General features: G+C 58.2%; 1 protein-coding gene across 1 annotated transcript in view; it reads right to left on the bottom strand.

Moving 5' to 3' along the window:
* Positions 1-10,685, bottom strand: part of LOC144938003 (voltage-dependent P/Q-type calcium channel subunit alpha-1A-like) — a 67,253-nt gene that overhangs the window by 5,115 nt on the left and 51,453 nt on the right. Inside the window, exons 33-43 of the mRNA XM_078865700.1 lie at positions 10,324-10,420; positions 7,259-7,364; positions 6,201-6,311; positions 5,715-5,821; positions 5,337-5,473; positions 4,838-4,982; positions 4,060-4,104; positions 2,476-2,592; positions 2,124-2,376; positions 628-814; positions 217-236 (exon numbers count right to left, since the gene is read on the bottom strand). Of these exons, the coding sequence (XP_078721826.1) occupies positions 218-236; positions 628-814; positions 2,124-2,376; positions 2,476-2,592; positions 4,060-4,104; positions 4,838-4,982; positions 5,337-5,473; positions 5,715-5,821; positions 6,201-6,311; positions 7,259-7,364; positions 10,324-10,420 (1,324 nt within the window). The 3' untranslated portion in view covers position 217. The remainder of the gene's footprint in view (positions 1-216; positions 237-627; positions 815-2,123; positions 2,377-2,475; positions 2,593-4,059; positions 4,105-4,837; positions 4,983-5,336; positions 5,474-5,714; positions 5,822-6,200; positions 6,312-7,258; positions 7,365-10,323; positions 10,421-10,685) is intronic.

Genomic DNA, 10,685 nt, shown 5'->3' with positions numbered 1-10,685 from the left:
TAGCACAACATCCACCCGTGTATGTATGTTGAGCTTCTTTCGCACCGTACGTAGCCAACCGTGCTAATCGGAGGTGCGGGAGTCGCCCTTCATAGGTGCTACTCCTCCCTAACAGCACTTGCCCCAACAGCCTGTGTAGGTTACGCGGGGGATCTTTGTCATTGTGTGCACATACATGAGTGTCGCGTGGGTGAGTGATCTTCGCACTGCACTCACCTCAGCTCAAGCGCTCTCGCCTGGCATCACACGACATCGGGAGGCGATGGGAGAGAGGGGAAAGAAGACACGAGAGAGAGACGGAGGACAGGGAGAGTGTGATCATTCAATTAAATAGGATCCCCCGTTCCACCGCGATGCCTCTCACCCACCGTGTTCGGCACCATTCATAAGATGCTTCTTAATTCTGCGAACACTATCGTAACGCTGAGAGGGGGTGGGCAAACAGGGAAATTCACAACAGGGGACTCCATGGTGAGCCTCTAGTTTGTGTGATAGGGGAACTCACGTGCCATTATACCTAAGGCCTGATTGTAACGCTCTCCGTTACAATCGTAGCTGAAAGCGTAAATGGAACTTACGACATTGCTATCATGTCGTAACTCACTATGTGCCGGGTCCCTCACTCACCTTCCCGTGCCGCTCCGTCCTGCCCGGTCGGGGCTCACGTCCACGCAGCTCTCCATCTCGTTCACCTCCACTGCCTCCTCCTCGTCGCCCACCGTCACACACACCTCCCTTGAGGGGGGCTGGGGCCCCGGGGCCCCGCACACGCAGGGGTTCGCCTCTTCCCTGAGCCCGCTCGGTGCCCCTCGGTCTGGAGCCCAAGAAGGTCGGGAGAGATAAACGTTCATCGTGATACTACTACCACGCTACTACTACCACAGAACTACTGCCATGCTACTACTACCATGGCACTACTACCACGGCACTACTATCACGCTAGTAATAGCACGCTACTACTGCCACGCTACTACTACCATGCTTACTGGTCACACGACCTTGAATCCTCTGCTCATGACAAGGATGCGATAAAGCGATTGCAGAACGACGCCATTACCTTGTAACTGAGAGACGAGGGGAAACGTACTTTGCCGTGACTTAGCCCGTCATGCGGTTTGTACGATCACGCGCGCCAATCGGTGCAATCGCGACTCACGTTCCACTACAATCGGTTACCGATTCCTGACTTTGCTGAGTGGTGGAGGCACGTGGCCTATAATCCAGCGCTGTGGAGGCGGCGAGGGTTGGTGGATCACCGCACAGATGGGCGTCGAGGAGGTGCCGTACCCTGGCTCTAGAGAATGCAGTACAGCAAACATGTGGACTAATCTGTTCCACCCCTTGCTCTGCTTTCATGCCACATGTAGACACTCGTTAAAGGGTTGAAAATATCTTCATATATAGAAGACCACAGAGCTTGGGCAATTGTTGGTATCACCGGCTACTGCCTTCCCGCTCAGCTGCGTTTCCCCTCGTGCCTCTAAGTTGTTCTCTCTCTTCCAGAGCGAGAGACTATTGTCTGGTGGAGCGTTACAAGTTAAAATTATTCAAATTATACTACATTATGAACAAAAAGGTTTTGCTGGCTGGAGGGAGAGATGAACAGACAAGCGGTCACATCCAAAGGCCGTGTGCATTGCTTGTTAATCGACTGTGAACACGGCTCCAGTGTAGTCGTTACAATAACTCTATCCAGAATGCAGCAGGGGTATTGGAGCGGCTGAGATGTTGATTTAAGGCGAGGTTGAGTTGCTGAGGCATTCAAGCCAGGGCCCTGACGCCACGCAAAACGAGGCGGCCGTCGCGCGCCGGCATCACGGGGAAAAAATTTGCCAAATTCGAAGAATTGCACAGCAGACGACTCAATTGAGATCGCACACACAGCAAGAACATGCCCCCTCCTGTGGAGCTGCTGCAAACAGAGTCTGTGGAGCACAGCAGCAGCAAGCGCCTTCCTGCGTGACGTTCACCACGCGCTGTGAGACTGACAGCGTGAATACCACTCCTACTCAATTATTAGCACTTATTGTTATCATCATCATCACCGCCGCTATTATTGCTGCCATTGAAACAGAAGCCCTCGCGTTGCCATGTCAGCGTGACCCCGCGGCTCGCGGTGGAACCTGTGGCGCTGTCGCTGAGCCTGTGCCGGCTCCGAGAGCGCCGCGTCTGCCTCGACGTTCGCTCCGCCAACCACGCGTTGCCTCCTCCTCCTCCTGCTCCGCCGCCGCCCCCCCCCACTCCCTCTCCCCGGGGCTCCAGGTCCGCGGGGTCCAGGGTGGAGCGGGGTCTCGCGGGGTCCAGGTCGCGCAGGCGGAGCCTTGTGGGGTCGAACGCTGACATCGACCTCTTCATGGGGCTCGGGTCCCCTAGGAGCTGGGGGCGGGGGCAGGGGAGGGGAGTTCAGAGATCAGGCGGATCAGGGAGATCAAAAGGGACCAGGGGGAGCTACTGCCCATGCGTGTGCGCCCGTACCTGCGCGTGCGCGTGGTGTAGGCGCGGCATGGAGGAGGCGAGGCCCTGGTGCTCCAGCGCCAGGCAGTACTCGCTCTCCTGGTCACTGCTCCCATCCACCTCGCTCACACCTAGCACCTGCACGGGCACACGTAGCATACCTGTATATACCACAACAACAACAACCGCCATTCGCCACTAACTGGTGGTGACGTCACCACGACGCCTGTGCCAGGCTATGTGCACCTTGAGGCCACATGAAGTGTTGAACGCCTGCTGGCACGAGGTCATGGGGCAGACCCAGATGCCACAGGTCGACTGACTGAGACGACTGGCTTATGCACCACCTGTGCCCCCTACTATGCCAACTTGCTGTGCTTTAGCCACCCAGTGCTCCGCTCATTGTTGTGCGCGTCGCTCCTACGCCCTCCGTTGTTGTTGGAGGGTGACTGCCTCCAACTACTCAGTAGCGTCCTTCAAGAGCCTCCTCCACAGAGGCTGATCTTGACACCGCTGCCCCGAGTAGAGGACTGTCCACCCCTCATGGTGGCACGAGCCAGAGCTGGTCCACCGGACCTCCTGAATACCACAGAGATCCAGGCGGTACTGGTCCAGCTCCCGACAGAAGAGTGGCAGCCTCTCCTCCGCAGTGAGCGTTCGAACATTCCACGTGGCCACACGTAGTGGTTTTTGTTGTTTCTGGAGGAGCCCCGAGGGTAAGGATTCAGTATCCTGGCTCTGCCAAATGGGGTTTGGCCAGGAGACGTCATAGACGCCTGACCTCCCGGGGCCTCCGGCACAAGCTTATATATAAAAATTTGCCGTCGTGGTTTAGTGGTAATTAATTGAAGGTGGAGGGGTTACCGGCCCCTCGCACCCGTCCAGAGCCCCCATTTGGCTGCTGTGGTGGTTACAAACACCATGAAGGGAAAGGCCAATCGGAATTGACCCTCCCCCCACAGCACTGTCCACGACAGCGTTGCCCGTCCGGCAACACACACCTGTATACACACACACCTGTGTACACACACACACACCTGTATATATACACACACACGCCTGTATACACACACACCTGTGTACACACACACACACACACACCTGTATATATACACACACACGCCTGTATACACACACACCTGTGCATGCACAAAAAGACTAAGATCCCCGGTATAGCCTTAACAGACTGTTGGGGCAAGTGCTGTTAGCAAGCACCTATGAAGGCTGGCACGGCACACGAGGGGATGGGGGGCCAGTGCCACGCATGGCCGCCTTTGTCCCCCCCCCCAGTGGAGATGTTTACACACCGCACGAGGTACTCTTTTGAGGCTGAGTCTACCTAGGGAAGGCTCAGGACGGCTTCAGATAATAGTCACTGCTATTAGTAGCCATGAGCCGGAATCAAACTCGGTTTGTGGCACAGCGCGCTAAACACTACACTCCCGCTCCCTACACACACACTCACAGCTGTGTCACCACCATCTCCACTGGAGGTGTGGTCAGGGTTGGTGGGTATGGGGGTGGAAGGGGGTGGGTGGGGGGATCATGCTCCCAACACAGGGAGGGAGAGGGAGCAGCGATGACACTTGCCCATGGGCCACTCACCTCGGAGCATGCGGTGCGAGCAATCAGGGGCACCATGGCTTCCAGCTGTCATTGTGGGGACAGGGAGCAGGGGAGCAGGGGGAGCAGGGGTGGGTGCAGGGCGAACACAGGCAGGGGGATCAGGCAAAGGGAGGGAGGTGGGGAGTCACATGCGTTGGTGCACGGACACATACTCAGGATTCTAACGTCGGTGGCTCGGTATTTGCGGTGCGTTGCAACTCACTGCGATGCACACACACAACATACACGTGCCAGACACAGAACCCCCCGTTATAGCCTTGACGAACTGTTGAGGCAAGTGCTGTTAGCGAGCACCTATTAAGGCTAGCAAGGCACACGAGGGGGTTGGTGGTCAGCACCACGCCCGGGCGGCCTTTGGCACCCTAATACTGCTGTTTACAGACTGTACAGGAAATTCGTTTAAGGCTGAGTCGACCTAAGGGAGGCCCCAGGACTGATTTAAATATTCGTCACTGATTTTGTTGGTGGGCGGGAATCGAACTCGTAGCACAGTGCGCCAACCACTACGCCACCGCTCCCGACCACATAACAACACAGACACGTACACACACTCACACGCAACGCTTCCTTGCCATGACCGTGCCAATGACCGCAATGACTGCATGCACCCCAAATCCGCCCACGCGTGCACGCGTGAGTCTCGGAGGGCGAGGGTGGCGGTGGGTGGGGAATACATTGGCGGGGGGGGGGGTGGCGGTACATTGGGGGGGGGGGCTCGGGGTGCGATGGGGGTCAAGGGCTGATGGGAAGGGGGTACCTGCGTGGGGGGCTCCCCGGGCCCCCCGGCCGCCTCGCTCCCGCGGCCCCAGTCCGGGGTGTGAGGCCGCGTGCGCTGGCACATCTCCTGGGCGCGCTGGGTCACCCAGGAGGGCGAGGCACGCAGGCCCGACTCGCCCGGGCACCTTCGCCAAACACAGCACGCACGCGTCTCTCACACTCCCGAATGTCTCTCTTACTCCCGCATCTATCTCACTCCCGCGTCTCTCTCTCTCACTCCCGCGTCTCTCTCTCTCTCACTCCCGCGTCTCTCTCTCTCACTCCAGCGTCTCTCTCTCTCTCACTCCCGCGTCTCTCTCACTCCCGAATGTCTCTCTCACTCCCGCGTCTCCATCACTCCCGCATGTCTCTCTCACTCCCGCGTCTCTATCACTCCCGCGTCTCTCTCACTCCCGAATGTCTCTCTCACTCGCGCATCTCTCTCACTCCCGCGTCTCTCTCGTGCCCGCGTCTCTCTCAGGAGGGGGGGGGGCTCTCACAGGCTGGATTGGGGGGCCCCCGTGTCGTCCGAGTCCGGCTCCTGGAAGCGCACGGCGGGGATGGGGACGTGAGGGGCGGGGCCCTGGGGGGACGTGACGGCCCCCACCATGCGGTGGAACAGGGACGAGTTGCGGCCCTGGTGGGGGCGGCAGTGGAGGGGGGGGCGAGGGAGTGTTGGTGAGCGTGTCCGTGTGTAACAAGTGTGCACGTGTGTGTGTGGGTCTGTACGAGGTCGTATGTGTACACGGATTGGAGTGTTCATAGGTGTGCTATATTGATGTGTGCGTTCGCACGTGTGCGTGTGCACGTGCGTGCGCACGTGCAAGTACTCGTGTGCGTGTACGAATACGCGTGTGCGCGTGTGCGTGTACACGCACGGCGTGAGTCGGGGAGGCGGCGCCCTGTGCTCGTCGCGCTTTGCTCGTCTTGTAGAAGTCGAAGATCATGAGCGACGCGTACACCTTGCCCACCGTGAGGGCGTTCGCTACGGGGGGTGATGAGAGGATGGTGGAGGTGATGGGGGAGAGAGTGTGTACGCAGAAACGTCAAGACACGTGTACACAGTGAATGAGACGAGGAGGGACACAACACCAAACAGGTTTGTCGTGTCGAGACAGAGGCGACATGGAGACATAGGTAGCCTCAGAGACATCGGACAAAAGAGACTGAAACATTCTCATGGCGACACGCTGATAAACACACAGGAAGCACGCAGATGGGAGATATGGAGAGGCACGTGGAGGAGACACGAACACACACACAGGGAGACTCACACAGAGACACGCGGGGAGGCAGAGAGACACTGGGAGACACGCGGTGAGGCAGAGAGACACTGGGAGACACGCGGCGGAGGGGAGACGCACGCGGGTGAGTGGGCACGAGCAGGTCCAAGGTCTTGGCGGAGAGGTTGGGCCACACGGTCAAGATCTCTTTGCGCAACTCCAGATCCTCCAGCTGCTGGATCAGCCCTCCAGCTGATGAGGTGGAGGGGACGAGGTGGTTGAGGTGGTTGAGCGGGCGAGGAGGGGAGAGAAGTGAGGAGAGAGACACGGGGCGGAGGGGTTCAGATTTGCAAGGAAAGACGACAGTTGCTCTGAGACGGGTGGTGGGTGGTGGTTGGTGGTGGGTGGTGATGGTGGGTGGTGGTGGTTGTGGTTGGTGGTGGTGGGTGGGTGGTGGTTGGTGGTGGTTGGTGGTGGTGGTTGTGGTTGGTGGTGGTGGGTGGTGGTTGTGGTTGGTGGTGGTTGGTGGGTGGTGGTGGTGGATGTGGTGGTTGGTGGTTGGTGGGTGGTGGTGGTTGGTGGGTGGGTGGGTGGGTGGTTGTGGTTGGTGGTGGTGGGTGGTGGTGCCTGCCGTCCCGGAATTTGGAGGCGGGGGTTGGTGGAACACGGAGGGAATTGTTAAACTCCAAACCCGCTCGGCTGTTTTGTTTTCCAGGTGCTGGCAGCAGCAGAGCCAGTGGGGTCGTGAACCTATCTCAGTGGACCTTGGAGTGCTGTCTCTTTGTGGGCGTTGTGCGGGTTCTCTGCTGGTTCACTTTCACACGTTAAATACCTCCAGCAACACCCCCCCCCCTCACCACAACCCTCATCACCACCCACAGCAGCATCACCATCACCGCCCCCATCACTACCCCTTCCCTCAACCATCACCACCTCTACCATCATCAATAACCGCTGTTCGCCACTAATTAGCGGTGACTTCACGCCGCTTGTGCCAGGCTAGGTGCACGTTGAGGCCGTCACATGAAGTGTCGAAGGCTGGCTACTGGCAGGAGATCACTAATGTGTCAGGTTAGGTGCAGGAGGTCAGGGACAAACCCAGGTGCTATGGGTTGACTGACTGGCAGATGCACCACCTGTGCTCTGCACCCTCCACAATCATCGCCAACCCCATCCAGCACTCCCAACCCCTCCCCCACCAGAGGAGATCTTGATGTCGAGCGCCGTGCGGATGAGCGCCATGAGCGTGGAGGTGAAGTGGACCGTCTTGTCGTCCGCGATCGGCATGTTCATGCGCACCAGCCGCTGTGGGTCGCACGCACACGCACGAGCACACTCACACGTGTACACTCACACACGTGCACACGCGTGCACACGCGTGTGCACGCACCGGCACGTGTACACGCACGAGCACACTCACACATGTACACCCACACACGCACTCACACGCACCGGCACGCATACACTCTCACACGTGCACACTCACACTCAGGTCTACTTCCAGGTGTACCCCCACCCCCACGTGCACCTGCGTTCCCCACCTCTGACTACAACCGCACAGAACCATGACGACCACAGGAGCCCCCCTCAGCCTGCGGGTAAAGCGGCCACGTCTTTGGGAAGGCTGGCGAACTAACAGCCCCGCCCACTTCTACATAGCCCCGCCCACTTCTACATAGCCCCGCCCACTTCTACATAGTCACGCCCACATCTACATAGCCCCGCCCGCTTCTACATAGCCACGCCCGCTTTTACATAGCCACGCCCGCTTCTACATAGCCCCGCCCACTTCTACATAGCCCCGCCCACTTCTACATATCCCCGCCCACTTCTACATATCCACGCCCACGTCTGCGTAGCCCCGCCCACTCCACGACTAGCCCCGCCCACTCCACGACTATCCCCGCCCACTTCCCAAGTAGCCCCGCCCACTTCCCAAGTAGCCCCGCCCACTTCCCAAGCAACCCCCGCCCACTTCCCAGTAACCCCGCCCACTTCCCAGTAACCCCGCCCACTTCCCAAGTAGACCCGCCCACTTCCCAGTAACCCCGCCCACTTCCCAAGTAACCCCGCCCACTTCCCAAGTAGACCCGCCCACTTCCCAAGCAGCCCCGCCCACTTCCCAGTAGCCCCGCCCACTTCCCAGTAACCCCCGCCCACTTCCCAAGTAGCCCCGCCCACTTCCCAAGTAGCCCCGCCCACTTCCCAAGTAACCCCGCCCACTTCACAGTAACTCCACCCATTTCCCAGGTAGCCCCCGCCCACTTCCCAGTAACCCCGCCCACTTCCCAAGTAGCCCCGCCTACTATCCAGGTAGCCCCTCCCACTGGTCGAGAGCCCCCGCCTACTACCCAGGTAGCCCCACCCTCTGCTCGTATCACGAGTCCAGGGTGAGAGCAGAAGAGTTGAACGGGAGACAAAGTTGCTGATGTCCCACAAACAGCTCCATGCGGTGGGGGGGGGCAGTGGACACCGGAACAGACTTTCTGTAAGGGGCCGTCCATAAATGACGTCATGCGATTTTGGACGATTTTTGACCCCCCCCCCTCGTCACACGGCGTCACAAAAAGTTAGACCCCCCCTCAAATATGACGTCACAAAACTCTGCCTTCCTCCCCCCCCCAAAACCATATTTCCATTTTGAAAATAAAACATGCTTCAAATTGCTTTAATCTATTGTCATTGTAGTGCATATTTAATGTGGCGCTGCACTCTGATGTTGTAGGGGAAAACGTTTATTAAAAAAGTCAAATTCGATTAAGTAGAACGTGTTGTCTAAAATTATTTAAAGTTGCGCATTTTTATATGACGTCCCATTTCTCAAACCCCCCCTCCCTCGTCACACATCGTCACAAATGTCTGACCCCCCCCCAGGTTCGTGACGTCATTTATGGACGGCCCCTAACCATCGGGAAGTTTGATAGCTACTTTACCTTTTGGATACAATGGCTGTGTTAAATAATAATTAGTAATAATGATATAATCGCTTCGTGTGGGGTCGAGTCAATTTGCATTAATTGGCAACGTGACCACGTGCCAGGGGGGCAGCGCAATTACCGGTGCACGTGCGTGGGGTCGTAAGGGGGGGCAGAGACCCCCGCCCCCACCCCCTCTCACCCCACACCCCCTGCCCCTCCCCCCACTCACTTGTTCAGCTGTCAAAACCAGAAACGTGATAAAAATCCGCGGAAGCTCATCGACGTGTGCACGAGTGAGGTCACTGCCACGTTATTTGAGTGCCATAATTCTACGTTTCTCTGTTTCGTCCACAGACTGTGCAGTATAATTAACCAAGTCTTTAAAATCATTCCAGAGGGGGCCCGAGACACACAGCCGAGGCTTGCAACTACAAGGACTGTACAATCGTATTCAATGGCTGTAACCACGTGGCAACTGCAGTGGTGGTGGTAGGATTAGGCGCTGGCTGGTACGGAACTTCCACGGATTTCTATTTCCGTATGTCCATCAAAAGCTCACGTCACGTGACACACATGAGCAGATGTCGGCGGTTGAACACCGAGTCCCACGCAAAACGGGAGGGGCGGAGGGGGCTGGGGGGACGAGGGGAGGGAGAAGGGGGGATTGAAAATGGGGGGGGCGGCACATGAATCCATCAAATACAACACCACGAGCACACAGCCAAGGCACGGCGAAGCACACAGTGACGATTCTATGGGGACCCTGGGGGTCTGTACCCCCCAACCCACGAGTGAACAAGATTACTTCCCTGCCCATCCACAACACAGCTGGCCACGTGTGGCGTCCTCCATTCATAGAGGAGGGGGCACATTGCCGCTCTCCCCCCACCTCTCTTCCTAGCCCAGCGCCTGGCTCCCCTCGTGCACGTGGGCCCTGGTGCAATGACACCGCCTGCACACTCACTCCATAGCTACGCCGCTGCATGCCTACATTAATCGCAACGATTGTAAAGTCCCGTTCATTCATTTATCCGGCAAAATCCCATTGAGTCTCAAGAGCCTCTTGTCAGAACGGTCGTGCTACATTGGGATGTTCGGCCAATCCCATGCCGCGTATCCACGACGACGTATGCCAGCTTGGCCGGCAATCCGGGCCAGCAGCGCCGCACGCACAGCGGCAATCCTCGGCCGTTCTGAAGCAGCCGGGATCGTGGAATCTGACCCGAACGCTTCTAATGCGTCTGTACCCTACACTGGAACCCCTAGAATCGCCAACGTGGGTTGGGGGAGGGGCTAGGGGGGGAGTGGGTACAGCAAGACAAGGGGGTCATGCAGGAGTTTGGTACCTTATAGGCCACGCGCGCGGGACATCTCTTGCCGAGACCCAGAGGAGGTGACATGTGCCTAAGCATCTCATACATGTCTAGATATGAGATACGGCCGCTGTGGGTGGGAGACGGGGGCAGGGGTGGGGGGGGGGGGATTTGGGGGGGCAGGGCGATGGGAGCAGTGTAGGATAAGTCGGGTAAATTGCCCCCAGGGAGCAAGGGGATAGGGAAGGGGAGCAGAGGGATCAAACAGAGCAGATGGTTAAGGGTTAAGGACCCCGGCGTGGGGGGCGGGTCGGGGGGTCACCCTGTGTGGGGGGGAGGGGGGAGACGGGGGAGGGGAGGAAACTGCCTTAGGTGCACGGGGGAGGCGCGGCGCT

This window comes from Lampetra fluviatilis, chromosome 20 (assembly GCF_964198595.1).
Source record: "Lampetra fluviatilis chromosome 20, kcLamFluv1.1, whole genome shotgun sequence".
Taxonomy (NCBI): Eukaryota; Metazoa; Chordata; class Hyperoartia; order Petromyzontiformes; family Petromyzontidae; genus Lampetra; species Lampetra fluviatilis.
Note: the sequence above shows the minus strand (reverse complement) of the source record. Positions and strands in the feature narration are given on the sequence as shown.